At 40.7% G+C, this 23,826-nt stretch overlaps 1 protein-coding gene across 1 annotated transcript in view; it reads right to left on the reverse strand.

Annotated features, from left to right (window-relative positions):
* The window catches only part of LOC108798310 (sodium leak channel non-selective protein), a gene marked incomplete at its 3' end in the record, with an annotated part of 337,938 nt that overhangs the window by 286,319 nt on the left and 27,793 nt on the right, over window positions 1-23,826 (reverse strand). The window contains exon 2 of the mRNA XM_018570048.1: window positions 22,635-22,783. Coding sequence (XP_018425550.1) covers window positions 22,635-22,637 — 3 coding nt within the window. The remainder of the gene's footprint in view (window positions 1-22,634; window positions 22,784-23,826) is intronic.

The raw sequence follows: 23,826 nt of genomic DNA on the forward strand, positions 1-23,826 counted from the left end.
TCAAGGGGGGGGGGGGGCGCACACCTGCATGCAAAATACAAGCGGCATCTCTACAGATGCTGGAACGCCTGTATGTAGACAGTCATCACTTTCCGTGGAGGGAAAGGACATCTAAAAACCCTTCCCTGTTACGGCAGAGAGCCGTGACAGGAACGAAGAGTGAGCGAACGCCGGTATGTGTTCGCTCACTTCTCGATCTACTGAGCCGACCTGTGACAGTCTCATTGTCACAGGTCGGCTAGAACTATGAGGTGAGTGAAAAGCAGTTAAAGGGTTATTAAACCCTCCGTTTTTTTTGCATATAGCTACTGCTAGCAAGCAGTAGCTATATGCAAAAACATTTTTTTTAAACGCTTTAAAAGCGGTTTAAACTTACCCCTGTCTTCGCCACGCGCTCCCGTCTAAAAGTCTGAAAATTTTCGGGCAAAGCATCTTGGGGCGGGCGCATGCGCAGTTCAGATTTTCGGCCGGGAGACGAGGAGAGACACAGGGTAAGTATATGGACAGCGTGCACCCGCATGCAGACAACGTAGGACAGGAAGTACCAGCAAGCACAGGGGAGTCAGCGCTGGATCGGAAACCAGGAGCAGCGCTGGAGGGAACGATGAAAACGACAGGAAAGAAGAAGATCAGATTAAGAAACATCATTTAAGGTAAGTGCTTTAATTAACATTGGGGGAGGGGAAAACATTTTTGACTTTAAAGGAGAAGTATGGGGTCAGTGTTTTCCCCATAGTTCTCATAATACTGAGACGCCGCAGCCGGAGCGGATCCCGACCTGGAAGTCGAGATCCGCCCAGCTGCGTGAGTGACAGCTGGCTCTGCCTATCTAGAGGCAGAGCCAGCTGTACCCGCCCCCTCCCCATCCGTTCTGCCAGTCAGCGCTGGCAGATCGGAGCGGGGAGAGGGGAATCCAGCCCCTCCCCCTGTCACGGCAGAGAGCCGTGACAGGATTGAGAGGCGAGCGAACCCGGTATGTGTTCGCTCACCTCCCGATCTACTGAGCCGACCTGTGACAGTCTCATTGTCACAGGTCGGGTGAAACTAAGCCAAGCTGTGTGTGTCCTCTAAATCACACAGTGCTTGAAAAGCCATACCCCTGCTCCCACCTCCTCCCTCATTACAGAAATTTGACTGCCTGTCCTTAGTGGCCTCTGGATCCCTCTTCTACCACCCAGAACTTTGTGGAAGCAGCACAGATTGACTGGGAGCCATCGGTGGTGGACATGAAGCATAGGTAGGTGTTTGGAGGTTGGGGGTCATGGATAGGTACCAGGGCCTTTTTTACCTTAATGCAGAGAATGCATCAAGGTAATAGTCCAAGCATGTTTGTCTTGCAGTTATATTCAGCAAGGCAGCAAACAAACACAGTTTTGGATAGTGGATACACGTCTGATCAACTAAACTCGGGTCTGTTTATGAGATTGGTAACACAACTATTCACCCCTCCTCCAATGCCAAGGTCCTAGGTGTCATCCTTGACTCGGACCTCACCTTTCTTCCACACATCCAATCACTATCCAAATCCTGCCGCCTTCACCTTCGTAACATCTCCAAAATACGCCCCTTCCTCACCAATGACACCGCAAAACTACTCATACACTCACTTGTTATCTCTCGTCTTGACTATTGTAACTCCCTCCTCATTGGCCTTCCACTACACAGGATATCCCCCCTTCAGTCTATCATGAATGCAGCTGCCAGACTCATCCACTTGACCAACCGCTCAGTGTCTGCAACCCCCCTCTGCCAATCCCTGCACTGTCTTCCACTCGCCCAGAGGATAAAATTCAAAATATTAACAGTCACTTATAAAGCCATCCACAACTCCGCCCCCGGATATATCTCAGACCTTGTCTCAAAGTATCACCCTAACAGTCCCATCCGCTCATCCATTGACCTCCTGCTTTCCAGCTCCCTAGTCAACTCCTCCCATACTCGCCTCCAGGACTTCTCTAGAGTCTCTCCCATCCTCTTGAACTCTTTACCCCAACCTGTCCGTCTATCTACCACCCTGACTGTCTTTAGGCGTTCCCTGAAGACTCTTCTCTTCAGGGAAGCCTATCCCACCTAAACCTAACCACTGAACCATCACATTCTCAAACAATTCATCCCCACACAGCTACCTCCTCATGTATCATTTCCCCCTCCTCTTTCAGATTGTAAGCCATCAGGGGCAGGGCCCTCCTTACCATCCTGTCTTGAATTGTAATGTCTTCCTTACATTGTAAAGCGCTGCGCAAAGTGTTGGCGATATATAAATCCTATATAATAATAACCAACAAGGTGCTCTCTGTAAGGTTCTCAAAATGAAACAAGCTTCACCTTTTTAGTGTTCTGTCAGCATTCAGCCTTTTTATCCAGCAGCAGGCTCCCAAAGAAGAGAAAGCAAAAGAGAAAACCCTGAGCATCAGTCAGCTCACATATATAAAGGTCAGTAGACAGTTGAGACCAATAATGAGGTCTGGCTACCAGGTAAGATGTGGACCTAGCAATGGAGTTTTAGCCCCAAAGCTCTACAAAGTCGCTGGCTCCAGGACCCAGAACAGGACTTATTAAGATTCTGAAAAAAAACTATTTTGCTTTCTGCATATCAGTCAGTCACCCTCACCATGTGTAGTTGAGAAATCTAGGTGCAGATATACACCCTCCACAATCCTGCTAGCCAGCGCCTCACAATATGTACAGCTCTTTTTTTGTGAGTCACAACTTTTTAAAGTTAGCAACATGGTCAAGATTACAGTGTGGCACCAAACAATGAAGATCACAGGAACAGGGAGAAAGATAAGGTTTAACGGACAGGCTTCACTCAGGAGGGTGGAGGTTAATTAAAGTACAGCTGCACTAAAGGTCAAGTTGTCCTTTAAAGTAGGGTGCCCATTCCGAGTATTTTCCAAATTCTCCTGATGCCTATCCCAATACCGAAACTGCCAGTATCAGGAAGCTGGGCGCCGAGTCATTACCCACCAGCTTTCTGATTGGCCAGAAAGCCGTCTCCATGCTTTCTCGTCACCTGGTGACTAGGGAGCATGGAGACGGCTTCTCAGCTAATCGGGAAGCCGGGCGGCGAGTCATCAGACACTGCCCGGCTTCCCAGCTAATCAGGACTAAAAATATCAGTACAGGTACTCGATACCGAAAAACAGTTTGAAAGCAATCCTGTCATAAAATAATCAGATGGATCTGTAAAAAAAAATACTCTTAATACTTACCACTGCTCAGTAGAGATCTTCTTCTCAATTCTGCAAAGAGACCCACACTTCTGATACTATCGATTTCCCAGGCTCCCCACAGCTCTTACTCGCTCCTTCCTTTGACCTTCATCAGGATTGAGTAGTCATGGAGTTCAGAAGGAGGATCCAGTGAGAGTTGCAGAGAACCCAGAATATTATGTCTCTTGGAAATATGATTTTCCCTATGGACTTCAGCAGATTTCTACTTACAGGAGTGGGATTCTGGTATAGTGAGCAGCAGGAGAGGTATTCAAAATCTTGCCTCTTCCACCTATGCAAGGCATACTGTGGTATGATAAATATGCCCCTGCCCTTAAAACCTAAAGTGTAAATCCAGACACATAGTAAAGTACCATTTTAACCAGTTATGTTTTCATTAAAAAATACATTTATTTTTATCTGTCTTGATATCAGATTCTGCAAATTTCCTGTACAGTAGCACGTAGACTGGGAGAAGAAGGACCTGGAAATCAGTGCTCTACTGCTTTGCACAGCGCTGTTCATCTAACACTGAAAATGTGATTACAGGAAAAAAGAGCACAGGAATGACCTCATCTGTATGCTGCAGCTCCTTCCTGTGCCTTCTTTTTGACAGGCTCCTGAACCTGAGTGTATTGATTAATGCCCATAAAGTCTGCAGACAAGTGCAGGACCTGGCAATGCTTTCAGGGCCACAAGACTGGTTGAAAAAATATACTTATACTTATTTACTTACAATACTTTGTCAGGTAAAACAATCTACATACTTCAATTTAGCTGTTTGCTTGGAGTTCACCTTTAAACCCGAATCCCTGACTCTGAGCGGTGGAAGAGCAACAAAACAGATACTAAAAAAAGAAGGCATCACTCCAAAAACAAAACTCATCCCACTCTAGACATGTGCGATTAGTTTCGTTACGAATCGAAATTCGTACGAATTTTCCTGAAATTCGTAAATTCGGAAGCATCCGAAATCCGAATTGCAGTTTCTGAATTATATCCGAAATACGAAATTCCGTTAAGGAATTTCGGATCCGAATTTCTTTGAAACGGGAACAAATATTACCCCTGTAAATGAGGTTGAACAACATGACAAGATTTTTTTTTTATCCGAAATACAGATCCGCTGCTGCTGAGAGTTGCATTACAATACATACAGACAGGAAATACGAAATTCCGTTGCCGGAATTTCGTTCCGTTACGAACATTCGTTATGATGAATTTAAAAAGCAAAATACCTTTGTTAATATTGGAGTTGATGAGTTTTTTTTTCATTCGAAATCCGAAATTCGTATCCGAAATCCGTTCGGATTCGTATTTCGTTTGGTTGACCAATCAGAGGTTTTCTCTTCTGCTGCTGAGAGTTGCATTACAATACATACAGACAGGAAATACGAAATTCCGTTGCCGGAATTTCGTTCCGTTACGAACATTCGTTATGATGAATTTAAAAAGCAAAATACCTTTGTTAATATATTGGAGTTGATGGTAGTTTTTTTTTTTATCCGAAATCTGAAATTCAGACCCGAAATCGGCTAAAAAAAAAACTCATCAACTCCAATATTAACAAAGGTATTTTGCTTTTTGACTTCATCATAACGGATGTTCGTAAAGTTTACAAAAATGTGCCAAAACTAACGAAAATTCGTATTTTGTACGAATCCGAATTGAGTTTCGGACACGAATTACGAAATATTCCGAAAAGAAATGGAACAAATTTTTTGACGGCGCACAAGTCTATCCCACTCCACAAGCTATCTAGAACACATTGCAAAGTAATGTTAACCTAACTTCTAAAAATCAACCGTTACCCTCAACCGTTACCCTGAAGGTAGAATGAAACTTAACTCTCACCTTAATCTAACTAATGAGGGCTTTTCCACTGACCACCAATGTTCTAAAGGGGATATTTTTCATTACTATAATGAAGGGGATATTTTTCAACTTACCTGTGCTCTTTCACAGAAGACTTGGAGCAGAATGGGGAGGATAGAAAACCAATGGACTTTCTTTTCTCCCGCTGACCACTAACGTGGAGCATTTTTTACTGGCTATAACCACTATGCAGGGGCAATTTTTATTTCCACTGACCTACACAGGGGCATGTTTAACTCTCACCAACTTAGGGACATTTATTATTTTCATGATCACTGACACAGGGGTATCTATCATTCCCCTTACCAACAAAGTAGGGTATTAATTACTCCCACTGATGTAGAGGCATTTATTACTAACCAATGATGTGGGGGCATTTATTATTCCCACTGACCACCAAGATAGGGATAGGAATTACTCCCATTGTCAACCAACGTAGGGGAATGTATTACTCCCACTGACCACCATAGTAGTGGTGGTGTCTGCATGTTCAACCACCCTCTAAAATCTAGGAGTAGTATAAAACCCTGTTGTTCACTTCTTCTTCATCCGCTTAAATAAGCTAGGGTATTTAAAGTGAGAAGAAAAAAAATATAACAAATTATACACAGTTAGATGAGAACATATAACATGCACTGTTTTGTGAAATGGAAGGTTTTGGCAATGATATTTCACAGATAAGTGTCTTTCTTTACCAAATAAAATGTCCCTGACTTATAGCAATTTTGCACATGTAAGGTTTTGGATACTGCAGCAGACAGAGGTAGTAGGTACCATAGTAATCAGTGTATAGAAATGACCACTAGCACTCCACAAGCTGCAATGAAAAACACACCATTTATTGAGGAAAAAGTTAAAGAAACAATGTTCTGCATGTTCACAGAAACATTTTTGTCTACTTCTTTCAAAATAAATGTTTTGTTATTTAATGTAGTTTCTCAAGTACTAGTGATCTCTTTCTCACCAAATTTCTCCTTTGGAAAATTTCCCTCATACAAATAAGCAGATTTCATTCTGTTAAAATTTGGTAATTGAAGGCTGTACTTAACTCCAAATAGCTGATGCATTATTTAGTAGTTGGTTCACAGCATGCACTGCAGCATTGCAATGGACGTCTGACAAATCTTTTGATTATTTACAAAGAAAAATAGCATAACTTAAGTCAAAGAGTACCTAAAAACAACAGAGGGCATTTAAATAAAAAGGCAAAAAAAAATCTTATATAAGTATGTATGCCAAGATCACCTGATTATGCATGTTTAGGACTTGCTCACACCAAATCCAGGCCAGATCTGTATGAGGTTCTGCCTATACCGTGCAGCGCTTCGGCATGGGCTTTCAGCGCATTCCAGGGCGTTTGCATGCGTTTTTGATTCATTTGCATGCATTTTGGTGCGTTCCAGAGCAGAAAAAATAGGGCATCCTGCAATTTTTCCACATGCTCTGGAACTGAACGCTTTTTTATGCATTCTGTAACTGCTCTGCTCTGCTCTGAATCTGCTCTGCACTTGGTGTGAACAAGCCCTTATAGTTACAGTATGTAGAAGGGATAGAGAAGGGGAATATACCTGACCTGTCAGTCACTTGTTCCTCAGATCTTTTCTCTCTTGCAGAGCAATGGCCTCTTCACATCTAAAACACTTCCAGGTGCGTCTCATGCCTGGCCCCTGCTGCCAGCAGTGGTTGCTTCTGAATAGACCCCCACAGTGCATGGCACTGTCAGTCTAGAAGTGTCAAATGTGAATATTCTTCAGGTGCTTGTAGCTCTTGAACAGAGTGAAGATCGGAGGAATGGTTCCCAGGGCAGGTAAGTATAAACCCTCTGTTTTTACAGCTCCTGATTTTTGTTCTTTTTAACTACTCAACCTCTAGTCCCTTTAGGCAGTGGAAACTTCACTATATTTCACTCATGACATGTATGTTTTGAAGAAAATTAAATTTTATTGTTTTGGTTAGGGTTCATGCACACAGGTGGATGAACCTGTACAATGCATATACTGCAGTATTCCCCCCACCAGGGAGCTGCATGTGCTGCATACAGACTCTCATAACAGTCAATCACTGTAAGCAGCTGTACATGGGTATACGCCAGTTATTGCGTACAGCCGCATATGTGTATGGACGTAAATCCCTTGACACAGGTTTTCTACCCAATCCTCCCTCTCTCTTGCTCCTTTACAGTATCTTGGTACTTGCTTCAAAAACAATGCAGCTGTCAACAAGTGAGAAGGGAGATTAATGGGCAGGACTTGGAGGAGCAACACTGTTCTAGCAGTCATTGTCTCTGCCCCTTTTACAAATATAAGAGTATAATAACACACTAAAAGGGAGCTGTGGAAGGCTTATGACCTCTGAGCTGATCATCCAGCAGAGTGCAAACCAAGAGATCAAAGGAAATCCTGGTCACTGCATTGTCCCTGCACAGCAGCTGCAAGACTGAAAACACATGGGGGGGGAATTTATCAAAACTGGAGCAGAGAGAATCTGGAGCAGTTGACTATGGCAACCAATCAGCATCTCTTTTCAGTTTGCTCTATTGAGAACAGAAGCCGATTGGTTGCAATGCAAATCTGCTCCCCATTTTGTCTGCTCCAGTTTTGATAAATTCCCCCCTATAGATTTTAAAAGTGTGTTATGCATCCTTAAGACTGTGTGGAGAGAGAAAGGGAGAGAGGGATCTGGAGAAAGGGATAGGTTGTAACATGTAAACTGTAATTATATGCAGAACCGCCCGGCCAATAGAAAACAGTTGGGCGGAGTTAGCTGTCACTCGGCGGCATTCGGCTATTCACTCACTGCTGTTCGGCATCTATGAGAATAGGCCGAACAGCAGCGAGTAGCCTGTCGGAAGATCAGGATCGGCTGAGTCAAATTCCTTCTGCACTGCGAATTGGCCGAACATGCAAAGCATGTTCGGCCGGCCCGAAGCCATGCGAAGCAAGCCGATGTACGGCTGATTTCAGCCGTACAAGCCTGAAGTGAATAGCCGAACAGTGTTCGGCTCACTTTACTTGGGGTCGGTTGTTCACTCAGCTGCCCTCGGCAGCTTAGTGAATAGACCCCATAGTAAAAGCAGCCACATATGTGTACGGGCCTGAACAATTTCTCCAATCCTTCTCAGCTTTGATGTAAGCGTAGCATTACATTTACCATGTAGGCTACTTGTAATGTGCTTTCCCTGTGTTCAGATGAGGAGGAAGGGCAAGAAGTAAGCTCAAATATGGTGTGGGGGTGGCAAAAAGCTACTACTCATTCTCTTATACATGATAAAAATCTGGGCCAATTTGTAAGTGCATTTAGTTTTCCTTAACCCCTTCATGACTGAGCTAGTTTTCAGGTTCTGTTCATAAATGACTGACACATTTTTTACATTTTTGCTGTGTGATTCTTCCACGAATAATGAATGGTTTTGGCAGTTATTTGATTTTTTTTTGCCTGGCTATAGTTCGGTATTAATGTGTCACAAGCGAAAGTCTTACAGACATATACAAACCTCAGCACACTCTTTTAAAATAAAAATAAAATAAACTTCCATTACGACTCTCTTTACTGCCACTTTCTACTACTTTGATTACGTATGCTTTTCTGCACAAAGCCTACCTTAAAGAACTTAAACTTGTTAAACTTGTTAAAATAGGCAGTATCCAGCAATTGTTAAGACAATAAAAACAGGAATATGTATATAGCATACACAGTACAGTGGTTATCATGAGTAAGTCATACACAGCCTAGTGTACAGAGTGTAGTGCTGTCAGTAGTATGAAATGTATAACATAGTGTATATAGTGCAGGGGTCAGAAATGTCTAAGGAAAAGAGTACAGGAGTCAGGGTGTATAATGCAGAGTGCAGGGCTCAGGTATGCATAATGTACAGAGCACAGGGGTCAGGGGTACATAATCCACAGGCCAGTGTAAGCAACAGAACTAAAAATTACCCCCTCCTCAAAGTACAAAGCCCTTCCCCAGTACAGACCTCTCCCTCACCTCAAATCCTCCAGTACTAATCCCCCCACCAATTCCCCTCTGTGCAAATCTCACTCATAGAAATCCACTCACCAGACCTATATCTGAATATCAGAGCTGAGGATGAGTTTAGGGGAGCGTTTCTCATTTCTGAACTGCCGCAGTAGCCACACTTGACTGGCCTGCACAGAGTCCTGACCTCAACCTGATAGACCACCTTTGGGATGAATTAGAGCGGACACTGCAAGCCAAGCCTTTTCGTCCAACATCAGTACCTGACCTCACAAATGCACTTCTGGAAGAATGGTCAAACATTCCCATAAACACACTCCTAAACCTTGTGTACAGCCTTCCCAGAGGAGTTGAAGCTGTTATAGCTGCAAAGGGTGGGCCAAGTCAATGTTGAACCCTGCGAACTAAGACTGGGATGCCATTAAAGTTTATGTGCATGTAAAGACAGGCGTCCCAATACTTTTGACAATATAGTGTAGGTAGAATACCATGTCAAAGATATATTATGTATAATTTTAAAAGAACATATTCCACACTCCTTTTTTTATTTCAATTTTTCCAGAATAAAACAAACCCCCCTTTTTTTCCCCCCAATTTTTCAGATTTGTTTTCCAGCTCTTCCCATCTCTAGTCATATATCTACTGCTTGCTAGCAGTAGATGTATCTAAAAAAAAATGGAGACTTGAATTCTACTTTAACAGCTCAAACAAAGTAAAGGGGGCAAATTCCTTATTATACTGTGAAATAGGTCTTACATGTAAGCAGAAACAATGTTGATGCATTACTTGTGATTAGAAAAAAGTGGTAAGAGTGAGATAAATACAGGAACACCAGCCTGCAGCGATTCTTGCTGATATAGGTTTTAGAACAAGTTCATACATTTATTTAATAATGTGGGGACTTGGAACAGTATAAGTATTACATATATTACATAGTAACTCTTTAGGGATTTGATGAAGTATCCTATGCAGTGTTGTGAAATCAGCATTGCTGTTCTATCTCCAAGGGTTATAACTGAGAAAGAGAAAAGGGATTATGGAGATCAGATGAATGCCATAAAATCCTCCATACTAAGCAATTTCACTTATCTGCCAATCAGTAAAAAAAAAAGGCTAGATAAGCCAAGCACTAAATATATAATGGACTTTTAAATCTTTAACTAAACTCAGGAGTTGACTCTTAAAATGCATTTAAGTACCTTAACTATTAACAAAAATGTATCTTATTTGTGTATCACTCGTCTTTAGATCCTCAAATCATCTCTGAATTGGTGCTGACAATGTCTTTCCTTCTGGAGGGTGACTACTTTTGTTCCTCATGGTCCCTATGTGTATTGTAAAGTAGCCACCGCTCCAAGCTCGCTCCTGGAATGGACTGCAATCTCAATTCAAATTATGAAACTAAACCTGAAATTGTAGTGTCAGCAACAATTCAGAGATAATTTAAGGATCTACAGCTGTGTGATCCACAAATAAGGTACATTTTTCTTAATATTCAAAAAAGACCAAAACCAAACGTCTCTCCAGGTGGGAACACCTGTGCATATTGGTGCCGAAAAAGGCCATTCTAACGAATTGGCTGTCGCCTGCTGCCCCTTCCTTGCAACAACTTACAGACCTACTTAATAGGCTGATGTCGATGGACAAACTCGAAGCTCAATACCACTGTACTTACACAGAGAAATTCTTCGATACCTGGACCCCATACATAGTGTCAACCTTACAACCAACTCAGTTGAAAGAGATGGTATTCTTGTTTAAAGATACGGTATGGTACCACACAGCCAAACTGAATAGATCTTTGGGTGCCCTTGACGTCCTTTAGCGACTCCCTACATTGTCAGTTCATGTCTGATATAGCAGCTAAAAATCCTCTAAACATCCTGCTACCACTTCTGACTGTGCTGGGATCCCCCCTGTTCCTTCTGGTCCCATCTAGTAAAGGGTGCGGAGGATCCTGCCAAATATACAAGGTGATTGCGAGACTTGCCTGTTGACGTTGATTCAAGCCTGTTATATTCTGTACCTATGCACTGTTATAGTTTACACTACACTAATGAATAGGTAACTTTATACCAATGTACTACTGTATCGCATCTCGTCTCAGGATATGCATCGCAGAATTGCACGTGTCCATGATGGGATGCAGAATGTACTTTGTCATATCTTATGTTATGTTTTTATGAAAAACTTGAATAAAGACTAAATGCTTAAAAAAAACCACCAAAAATTCACACAGGGTCTTTTAGTTTCCAAATTACACAGCCAGTAGAAAATATTTAAAAAGGAACAACTTTATTCATAAGTACCAAAAAAACAACTATATATAAAACCATAAAGGTAGAATGCCGTTAACCCTTATGTTGGTTAACACACTCTACTATTTACCACCTCTCCATTGCCACTCCATGAAAATGACATAAAATATATAGAACATGTATACAATCTTGTCAAAGATTCCACAAATATAGTGTTGATGATGTATTGTTCATTGGAGTGCTTCTTACTTCAACGCCAGTCATTTGGCAATCATTTTTGGTGTTTTTTTGAATAAATAATAGGGGTTGGTGCTGGTATACTTGGAGGCACTAAATGAAAACTTTTTGTCTAAACAGTTTTGCTAATAGTTAGGGTATTTGAATGCATTTTTAAGATTTATCACTTGAGTTTAGAGTCACTTTAAACTGTTTTAAAAGGAGTGTAGAAATAACTTTAAATTTATATTTTGCATGGCAGGAGGGTAGCTGTACCATTAAATAAAAACATTCAGGGCCCATTAACACTTGTGTGTTGTGATAAAGCACATTACCATGCATTTCTGCAGTGCATCTGCTTTATATGCTGTGTGTTGCGATACCATTCATTGTACCAGTCACTGCACTGCAAAGTAGCGTGCAACATGGAATGCACTGCAATACACATACTATGCATTGTGGTATGCTGCATTGCTAAAAAAAAAAAGGGGTCCACATTTATACTGAATGGCTGCCTTAACACAACATACATTACCACACAAGTGCATTAAAGTGACATTAAAGTCAAAGATATTTTTCCGTACCCCCAATGTTAATTAAAGCACTTACCTTAACTGATGTTTTTTAATCCGATCTTCTTCTTCTTTCCTGTCGTTTTCATCTGTCCCTCCAGCGCTGCAGCGGGTCTCCAATCCAGCGCTGACTCCTCTGAGCTTGCTGGCACTTCCTGCCTCACGTTGTCTGCATTTGGGTGCACGTGTCCATAGACTTACCTTGTGTCTCTCCTCGTCTCCCGGCCCAAGATGCTTTGCGGCTGCCCAAGAATTTTCAGATTTTTGGACGGGAGCCGGGGGGGAAGACACAGGTAAGTTTAAACCGCTTTTAAAGCGGGGTTTTTTTTTGTTTTTTTTTTACAATATTTGCATATATCAACTGCTTGCTAGCAGTAGATATATGCAAAAACACAGGAGGGTTTAATAAACCTTAAGTGTGACTCAGCCCTCAGTAGGTATTAGGCAGCCTTGGACTTCATTACTAGCTAGAAACATGTACCTATTTTGCTAAGTTAAGCTAAGATCTGGGTTTAAAGAACACTTACACTTGAATGCATTTAGTTGGAATCTTAAAAACAAATTCTACAAACCTAAATCAGTTAAAGATTTGTCAAGATGCCTCCCAAGAAGCATTTCACCAGCACCAACAGTTCAAATGCAAAACCTTAGCGGTGAGATTAGATGGTAAAGGGATGTCGCAAGCTAGTGATGTAGTGGTCCGCCAAGAGCTACACATTCCAGTAGCCCTGATGCCAATGCTATTTTTTTTTACTTTGTAGCATTGTTCTCAGTAAAATAACAGCTGGCAGCACAAAATCCATCAGCAAAAACCACACACAGTATGAACATCTACACTCCCTCTCTATTCAAAATAAGCTGTAGAAGAGCACTATCAGTTAATTGAAAGTGGGCAAATATTATGTAGCAGCATCCCAGCTTTTGAAATACCCTTCCCTGACATAGGGACCACCAACAGAGGTCTGTATAGCCAAACAAACCATGGTCTATAGCCCCAGTGCCAAACCTGCCCTTAGGTGCTTATTGTGCAGCCCTCATGGACTCTGCAGAAAGAAGTCTTTTTCCTACCTAGGTGCTTACATAGGCCAGTGAAGGATGACGAAGGATGAGTATTCTTTAGACTAGGAAGTATTTAAAAAGTTTGTTTAATGTATCTTTTTTCCTCTGATCTTTTATAATGAATCTTGCTTAAAAGCAAAATCAGCAGTGGCTGATACATTTTAGGGGGGCTATAGAAAGCATACATATGAAGCATTGCTTTGTAAAGGGCTGTAATAGCAGTGATCTTTAGCAATCTCCTGCCACATGTTTTACAGATTCTATTCTCTCTCATTTACTATGTATTGTGAGTAAGACCTAAGAGGCAAACTTTAAGATTCTTACTCAATGGTACAGATGCCCAGATATCTTCCATTATCTTTATCCATCCCTTCCCAATAACTGTTGGCATTGGCCAGGTTCCATTGGTAATATTACTCAAATTTGGTGGGGATGCTCCCCCATCAATAACTTGTGGGATACCATTATGCCTTTTTATTCCGAGGTGACGGGGATGAGCATCTTTAACAATCCTAATATCACTGTACTGCGCATAATACTGGAATCTATAAAATCTACTAACAATATGTCCTCCACCACTTCCTCAAAGCAGCCAGAGCTAACATCACTCACTATTGGGGATCCCCCAGACACCTACCCTAGTGGAAAGGGCAGCAGATCTGGACTCTATCATGGACCTTGAACATCTGTTGACAGCTGAATCTGACCATATGGAACAGTTCTCGATCACTTGGGCAGCATGGATGGTGTTCCACTACTCTAAAGGGTTCCGAACCATGGTATCCACATGATTACTAATATTACTAATGATTTACTACCCACTAAACCCAAAGGCCACTACTCTTTACTCATACTTCTGGACCTTTCTTCGGCTTTTGATACAGTTGACCACCCACTCCTCCTCAATAAACTCCAATCCCTTGGCCTCCAAGACTGTTCTCTCATGATTCACCTACCTAGCCCAGTGCACCTTCAGTGTCACCTATAACTCTACTTCCTCCTCTCCTCTTACTCTATGTGCGGGAGGTCCCCCAAAGCTGTGTCCTTGGGTCCCTTCTATTTTCCATCCACACCTTCTCCCTGGTTCAGTTGATAACCTCCCATGGCTTCCAATACCATCTCTATGCTGACGACACCCAAATATATCTCTCTACCCCTCAGCTGACCCCTTCTATCCTCACGCATCACTAATCTACTAGCTGACATATCAACATGGATTTCACACCACTTCCTCAAACTAAATCTATCCAAAACTGAGCTTGTATCATTTCCCCCTCTCCGTGTTCCCTCCCCTGGCTTATCCATCACAATCAACAACACTGTAATCAACCCCTTCTGTCAAGCCAGGGTGCTCAGAGTAATCATTGATTCTGAGCAAAGCTTCTAATTCACTCCTTGTAATATCTCACCTGGAGAACTGTAACTCCCTCCTTGTTGGCCTACCACTAAGCAGGCTATCTCCCCTTCAGTCCATCATGAACGCAACACTAATCACCCACCTCATCTCAAAATATCGGATAAAACGCCCCCTTTGCTCTTCCCAAGACCTCTTGCTCTCCAGCTCTCTTGTCACCTCCTCACATGCTCGCCTCCAGGATTTTTCAAGAGTGTCTCCACTCCTCTGCAACTCCCTAACCCAATCTGTCCGCCTATCTCCTACTCTACTCTGTCCACCTTTAGGCGATCCTTGAAAACTCATCTCTTTAGGGAGGCCTATTCCAACTCAATATAACATTACTTTCAGTTCTTCCATTAAATCATCCCAAACAGATATTACCCTTTGTATCACTTGCCCCTCCTACATGAAAGCACATGTAAGCTCTCAAGAGCAGGGCACTCCTACCTCCTGTACTGCAATTGTATTGTCAATTGTTATGTCTGCCTCAGTTTTGTAAAGCACTGTGCAAACTGTTGGCCCTATATAAATCCTGTATAATAGTAATAATAATTACAGCATTTAGGGAACTGATATTATGGGAGGGTGCGTGAAATATATAAAGTGCTTCAGTCCTCCTGTCTCACACTCCTGGGCCTTTCTGACTGGGTGGAGGCTGGCTCAGTGACACCCTCTAGAAGGCCCACAAAAAGCTGCTGCACAAGACAGCTGGAGCTCGCCTTTACCACCGAAAAAGAACATCTGCCAAGAGACTAGTTTCTAGAGAGCCAATCTTAGATCCATTTTATGCTTTACTGACTGGACTCTACTGCAATCCATAGAACCCAGGGCTTCAGCTAAGTAACTTCATTCTTATTGACTTTTTGTTTTGCTGTTTTATTATTTGTCTCTTTTCTGTAACATTTTGTCTGTATATTTTTCTGCACCTTTTTCTTTATTTAAAATGATCTTAAGCTTATCTCTATGCTATAAATAAGAATTATTGTCTCTGTGAAGAGCATTACCATATTGTAAATCCTGTTATATTCCTGTCAGGAAGGACAGTGAGCATCACAGGAATTGCAGGTATGCAGACCGTCGCCTCAGAGGAAGTCAATAGTGACGAAATGCATCAGCTGGGCGGATCTATGCGAGCATTGCAATCATAGAGAAAGGAGCTCCAGTTGACACAATCCATGTGCAATTGCCTTATTTTAATTGTAAGTGCATTTTAATCGTTTTAAATAAATTTATTCTGACATACTACACTATGGGAAGCCTTTTTTTTCCTCTCTCTGAGCACAAGAGAAGGTGGAAAATGGAGGAATAGTGTTACACGATTTTGGAAAGATATGCCAGAGTTGGGAGGAATCTACCCCAATTTATTGTCGGATTAAAAACAAAGGAGAGGATTTGGTTCTATATATATATCAACAAAGCGCTAATAGTTCATCTGAAATATGGTGTGCAATAGGAGTCGGTGAGTCCGGCCAGATCTTATCTTTGAGCACGGTGGAGACTGGAGAGCACTGATTCACCAATTGTTTTTGCATTCACGGACGTGGTGTTGATTATAAAAGTTGGAAGATATATCTTCACATATTTCAAGGACTTTACTGTATCCAGAAGTAATGGACTTCACATGTGGTTATGTAGATTAATGAGGGAGTTGTACATCACTTGTGAGATTTAACACAATATTTTCTATATGTACTCATTTTATGAGATGTACTAGCACTTTTTTTTCTCCCCATGTTATTTATGGTTTATAGTGTGTAGACCATTAGACCTAGAGCTTTTTCTTACCATCATCAGCAAGGCATTGTGCAACACAGGTGTTGTGTATGACACAAAATTGTTTATCACTGTGTGAGAATTTCACATTTCATACTATTTTTTTCACATTTTAGGAATATAATTTATGATTTTGAAGCGCAGTGCTATTTTCTTTTTTCATCACAGGCATTGCTTAAGGTTAGAATTGTCACAGCATTTGCAGGAATGATGCATATTTCCGTTAAAACACATGGTGGCAGATATCGTTTGTGTGTGTAAAGGTTAAATGTGGAGTTTACCAACCCCAGTGACAGTCAGCTGGCCTTACATTGATGCCCCACAAGCTGAAAATCTGAGAGTGGAATCGCCAAAGCATTCAGTAACTTTGAAGGAGGAGGCCAATAAGCCCTCGTTCACACCTGAACGTTTTGTAGCGCGTTCTACGCTCGACGAACGCTCTACAAAACGCTCAAAAATATAAATCGCATTGTATTCAATGGTCTCGTTCCCACCTTGGCGTATTTCCGCCCGTCCCTAACACGCTACAAAACGGCCCACGCCTGAAAAGGTACATGTACTACTTTGGGCCGTTTTGTTGCGCGTTTCCATTGGGATACAGCCAAGTAGCCTTCGGAAACGCGCTACAGTCGCACAACTTTTTTGTCGCGCGACAGATGCCCATATGCAATACGCCTAGTTGTGAATGAGACCTAAGTGGAAATATAGGCAGTTAAATATAGCTGAGAAAATTAATAAAGCATGCCAAATATGTTACAGGTAGCATACAATTTAATACGTACCTCATGTTTTTAACTGACATCTTCACATATATAACTATATTACATGCTTTCAAGGTTCAAAAGGGCTCCTTCATCTGACAGATTGTTGCCTTTCTGAGGCTTGAAAGCATGCAGTGATTTCTACTTTGGTTAACTATTAAAAGGTATCACCTTAAAATGACCTTTATGTTAATCTACAAAAGAAATTGACTCTTTTTCGTTCTTTGACTTACAATGAATCATCAGTTATTTAAGCACAGTGAAATTGTGTCCACAAAAGATTTTGTAAATGTTTCTTTTCTGCAATACATTCTGGAATGTACATGTTCTTTGGGAATACAATTTCCTTTGATTGGCAATACATTAAGGCGTAATCAATATCAATAAAAGATATCAAGGAGAATAATTAGATAGACACAGCAGGCAACCTTAAATAATCTATTTTGTTCTGGTCTAGCTTTACTAAAGTGAATTCTGATTGGCTTCTGTAGGTTTTTGCCGTGTTTATTGACCAAGTTGAACTGGTTAGAATAAACTTTTATTCAGATCCCAGAACATATACAAATGCAATAACACCAGGAATCTCCATGGATTGCATTGTATGATGTTTGGGGGAATCATTTCAGAATATTTTCTGAATATACACTTGCTGTTATGCTACTCCTGTGGCTTTAACCATGTAGTTTAGGAGAAACGCGTGAGAGTCGTTGGCATGGTGTGAGAGATTTTTCTAGTGATGTACACATTGCTTACTACTCTCTTGGATTAATTTTTTGGACGATTTCAATAAATGTTGAATTGTATCTACTGTCTTTGTGCGGCTAATCTTTTGGATAAATGTACTTTAAGAACTTTACCATGACAGTGCAACCACTACCTTTTCAGGAGGTCAGCAACGGTGGCCTACATATAGATATCATAACAGATTTCCTGAAAGCATCCCTGTACTGAGCATATATTATCAAAGTAATGGTGAAGGAGGCTCTGAGGAGCATTTCCTGTCGCCAATCTGCTGCTGCAGCCCTAGTGAGATATAATTTGTAATACTTCCAGTTATGAGAGTGTCACATTGCAGGAACCAACAAGGCTAATTTACTAAAATTTGAGAATAAAATGTTGTGATAATTCACCTCATTTATCCAATCATGTGAAAAGTAAATCTAAATTTAACAAATCAAACTGTAAATGATTGGATAACTTAAGTGAATGTTCACACAATTTAATGTGTGAACCTTCTAATATCCTTCAGTAAATCAGCCTCACCGTCTTGCTAGTTTCAGATCACAAACAGATCTGCTGACATTCTGCTGTAAAATGTCCTAATACAACTTGGAATTTAATGGTCCTGCAATGATTATAAGGCATCCAGGTCCTGAAACAGTACAGCAGACCTACATTATGTTTCACTGTTGGGATACAGTTTTGGTGCTGGTTTCTATGTTTGTTTTCTCCAAATGCACTGCTGTGCACATTTATCAAACGTTTTAACCTTACACTCTGTCTGCAAAGCATTGCTATGAAACATCAATGTGGTCTTTAACAAACTTGTGATAGGAAAAAAGTATTGCTTGGAAATCAGTGGTTTTCTCTTAACAACTTGCCATAAATACCAAATAATGAGTTGCCTGAAGATCTTTTCCTGTCAGCCAATGGGAATTTGACACCATATGGATTTTACTGATCTTTGTAAGGCCCCCAATCCTAGAGAGCATAAATTTGATACTGAATTTCTTCTGTGTGCAAGCTACCTATGGACTAATATCACCGTCCCTAACACGCTACAAAACGGCCCACGCCTGAAAAGGTACATGTACTACTTTGGGCCGTTTTGTTGCGCGTTTCCATTGGGATACAGCCAAGTAGCCTTCGGAAACGCGCTACAGTCGCACAACTTTTTTGTCGCGCGACAGATGCCCATATGCAATACGCCTAGTTGTGAATGAGACCTAAGTGGAAATATAGGCAGTTAAATATAGCTGAGAAAATTAATAAAGCATGCCAAATATGTTACAGGTAGCATACAATTTAATACGTACCTCATTTTTTTAACTGACATCTTCACATATATAACTATATTACATGCTTTCAAGGTTCAAAAGGGCTCCTTCATCTGACAGATTGTTGCCTTTCTGAGGCTTGAAAGCATGCAGTGATTTCTACTTTGGTTAACTATTAAAAGGTATCACCTTAAAATGACCTTTATGTTAATCTACAAAAGAAATTGACTCTTTTTCGTTCTTTGACTTACAATGAATCATCAGTTATTTAAGCACAGTGAAATTGTGTCCACAAAAGATTTTGTAAATGTTTCTTTTCTGCAATACATTCTGGAATGTACATGTTCTTTGGGAATACAATTTCCTTTGATTGGCAATACATTAAGGCGTAATCAATATCAATAAAAGATATCAAGGAGAATAATTAGATAGACACAGCAGGCAACCTTAAATAATCTATTTTGTTCTGGTCTAGCTTTACTAAAGTGAATTCTGATTGGCTTCTGTAGGTTTTTGCCGTGTTTATTGACCAAGTTGAACTGGTTAGAATAAACTTTTATTCAGATCCCAGAACATATACAAATGCAATAACACCAGGAATCTCCATGGATTGCATTGTATGATGTTTGGGGGAATCATTTCAGAATATTTTCTGAATATACACTTGCTGTTATGCTACTCCTGTGGCTTTAACCATGTAGTTTAGGAGAAACGCGTGAGAGTCGTTGGCATGGTGTGAGAGATTTTTCTAGTGATGTACACATTGCTTACTACTCTCTTGGATTAATTTTTTGGACGATTTCAATAAATGTTGAATTGTATCTACTGTCTTTGTGCGGCTAATCTTTTGGATAAATGTACTTTAAGAACTTTACCATGACAGTGCAACCACTACCTTTTCAGGAGGTCAGCAACGGTGGCCTACATATAGATATCATAACAGATTTCCTGAAAGCATCCCTGTACTGAGCATATATTATCAAAGTAATGGTGAAGGAGGCTCTGAGGAGCATTTCCTGTCGCCAATCTGCTGCTGCAGCCCTAGTGAGATATAATTTGTAATACTTCCAGTTATGAGAGTGTCACATTGCAGGAACCAACAAGGCTAATTTACTAAAATTTGAGAATAAAATGTTGTGATAATTCACCTCATTTATCCAATCATGTGAAAAGTAAATCTAAATTTAACAAATCAAACTGTAAATGATTGGATAACTTAAGTGAATGTTCACACAATTTAATGTGTGAACCTTCTAATATCCTTCAGTAAATCAGCCTCACCGTCTTGCTAGTTTCAGATCACAAACAGATCTGCTGACATTCTGCTGTAAAATGTCCTAATACAACTTGGAATTTAATGGTCCTGCAATGATTATAAGGCATCCAGGTCCTGAAACAGTACAGCAGACCTACATTATGTTTCACTGTTGGGATACAGTTTTGGTGCTGGTTTCTATGTTTGTTTTCTCCAAATGCACTGCTGTGCACATTTATCAAACGTTTTAACCTTACACTCTGTCTGCAAAGCATTGCTATGAAACATCAATGTGGTCTTTAACAAACTTGTGATAGGAAAAAAGTATTGCTTGGAAATCAGTGGTTTTCTCTTAACAACTTGCCATAAATACCAAATAATGAGTTGCCTGAAGATCTTTTCCTGTCAGCCAATGGGAATTTGACACCATATGGATTTTACTGATCTTTGTAAGGCCCCCAATCCTAGAGAGCATAAATTTGATACTGAATTTCTTCTGTGTGCAAGCTACCTATGGACTAATATCTCACATTTTTGGGAATCCTTTTTTAATTGTTTCTAGTCTTATGCCAACTCACTAGAGGTTCCCTAAAACTCTTTCAGTCAGACCACATTTATCTTCAACACAATTCTGTTGTAAACATGAGGTAGCTAAATCTTTAATACAGCATGACAGGTCAAATCCAAACTTAAGATAATTATACAACCTGATTTCAATTACACTCTTTTCAAGATAGTATTACACTAGCAAATACTTAATCTATGAACATCTTTTTTCCTCATGTAATATACTTTTTGTGACTTTGATGACATTCAAAACCATTCATGCAAAAAGTTAAAGAGTTTCTAAGGGTTCACAAAGTTATTTTGACAACAGTTAATGAAATCTGATCGCGACTCGCATTCGCAGAAAAATGTAATGGATACATACTCTGTATGCTACATACTCTGTTTATGCTCCTAAGTGCTCGTATGTAATGAAAGTATCCATTATCAACCAATTGGAATTCACTCTTTGGAAATAAACCAGTACTTAATGCAAATGTATTGGTTGCTGTAGTTTACTGTTCTTAAGAATTATCCCTATAGATTAAGAACTTCCTATTATATAAGGCCACATACTATATTCTGTATATTACCTGGATAAAATAGGGGAGTGGGCATTAATGTGGCAGATGAGGTTTAATGTCGATAAATGCAAAGTAATGCACTTTGGAATTAAAAATAAACAAATGGGTTATACAATTATGGGTATGCCGCTGGGGAAGTCAGAAATGGAGAAGGATTTGGGGGTCATTGTAGACCATAAACTGAAAGGTAGTTTGCAGTGCCAGGCTGCTGTAAACAAAGCTAGCAGGGTCTTGTCCTGTATTAAAAAGGGGATGTATTGCAGGGACAAGTCTATAATTTTGCCACTTTATAGATCATTGGTTCGACCTCATCTGGAGTACGCGGTCCAGTTCTGGTCACCAGTACTAAGAAAAGATGTCCTTGAGTTGGAACAAATCCAGCGAAGGGCAACCAAACTAATTAGGGGTATGGAGGACCAGAGCTACGAGACGAGGCTACTAAATTTAAACATGTTCACATTAGAGGTGAGGAGATTAAGGGGGGATATGATTTCCATGTACAAAATGTTTAATGGTGGTAGCAACATTAGCGATAAACTGTTTAAAATTAACTCCGTTACAAAAACTAGAGGCCATCACCTAAAATTGATGGAAAAAAAATTCCAGCACAAGGGGCAAAGGGGGTTCTTCACAGTAAGATCAGTTAGGGTCTGGAACTCACTGCCACAGGCGGTGATTTCAGCAAATAATGTGGAATTGTTCAAGAAACTTTTGGACGATTTCTTAAGGGACCGTAATATACAGGGGTACGGGTACTCCTAGAATGAGATCCTAATAGGTTGGACTTGATGGACTAATGTCTTTATTCAACCTCAAATACTATGTAAAAGCAAACTGATGTAATTCTCACCTAAGGGTGTCTAAGTGTTGTATGCAGATCGAGAGGAATACCCACTGAGTGAACTGAACCTATATTTGGAAAGATGATATTCCTCACCCAAGGAATGTTCAAAAACACCCTGGCCTGGCTTTTTGCAGTGCAAAGGTATCAGAACAAGCATGGCATTTAACCGAATCAACATAGATACCTGTTAAATTAGATTAATACATGTGGTACAAAAACAACCAGAATATAAATACATCTTTGACACTATGAAAGCATTTATGAAAATATAAAATTCAAAGCACTTCACATACAATAACAGCAACACATACCATGCCTCTTTGTTTCTCTGTTGTTCTTCTCTAGCTTTTCCTCTTTTTGTATGCGCGTCCGTCTGCCTTTGTCTGGCTTCTTCCTGCGATGCCTTGCAGTGGTCGTAAGATTACAGAAGCAGCAGCCAGCCTAGTTCCATGCTCTGCAGCTGACATGAAGGTAGGGAGTGGGCAATGTTCACAGGGTGCTGCTGACCTCCCAAAACTAGTTAGCCCCCCATCCCAGATAAACAATTACCAAATACACAACAACAACACCAATCACAACAAGCCCCTTTCCCCTCCCAACATATACATATGGTGAGATGGCAAACACCCAGGATTCCGACACGCATCACAGGTGATATTACAAACACTACAATGATTTCAAATGTATCCTTGCCTCCAGTATTTTTAAACTGTTAATTAGTGTATTTCTATTCAGTCTAAGCTTACTGCTAGGAAAACCTAAACGGTTGCTACACATGTTAAGAAATCTGTCTATGCCTGTCATGACTTCCATGTTCAGAAACTCATTGCAAATGTTAATCTTAGTAGGGAAACACATTACCATTTTGTTGTAAAAGAAAACTTTTCTATTGCAGGTATAGGGATGTTGTAATTTTGCTAAATTCCTATGTGTATTTTTGTAATTTCTGTAGAAAGTGGGCTCCAGTCAGCCTATATGTACTTGACATGTATATGTCAGCAAAAGTGATCTTTAAGCATATAGTGTATATTCTCGGCCACATGCTTTTTTGAGCTTGCTTCAGCTAGAGAGGTATCATTCTTTGTTATAGATGTTTGGTGGCCTAGCCAAATGACAGGCTTGGGGGGCTGGTGGTGCATACTGGGATAACCACTAAATGTCTGGGACACTTCCTGTTCTGTCTCCTCCCTCATGGGCTTTTGTGCCCATGAACCCATAAGAAAATCTGTCTCTCTCCCCATGATTTGGGGCCTAGGGGTGGAAAGGATGAAAGAACCCTACTCCTGGAAGGTATTTCTGAAAATGCTGGTTGGTGGAGCCAAAAGTGTATAGCCGCCCTAGAGCAAGGATAGACAATCTTTGGTCCTGCAGCTGTAGTGAAATACAAAATCCATCATGCATCTGCCTCTGGAAGTCATGCCTGTGGCTGTCGTGCCATATGGGACTTGTGTCACAACAGGTGGAGTGCCGAAGTTAGACTATCCCTGGCCTAGAGAAAAGAAG

Source organism: Nanorana parkeri, unplaced genomic scaffold, assembly GCF_000935625.1.
Source record: "Nanorana parkeri isolate BGI_ZX_2015 unplaced genomic scaffold, ASM93562v1 scaffold1447, whole genome shotgun sequence".
NCBI lineage: Eukaryota > Metazoa > Chordata > Amphibia > Anura > Dicroglossidae > Nanorana > Nanorana parkeri.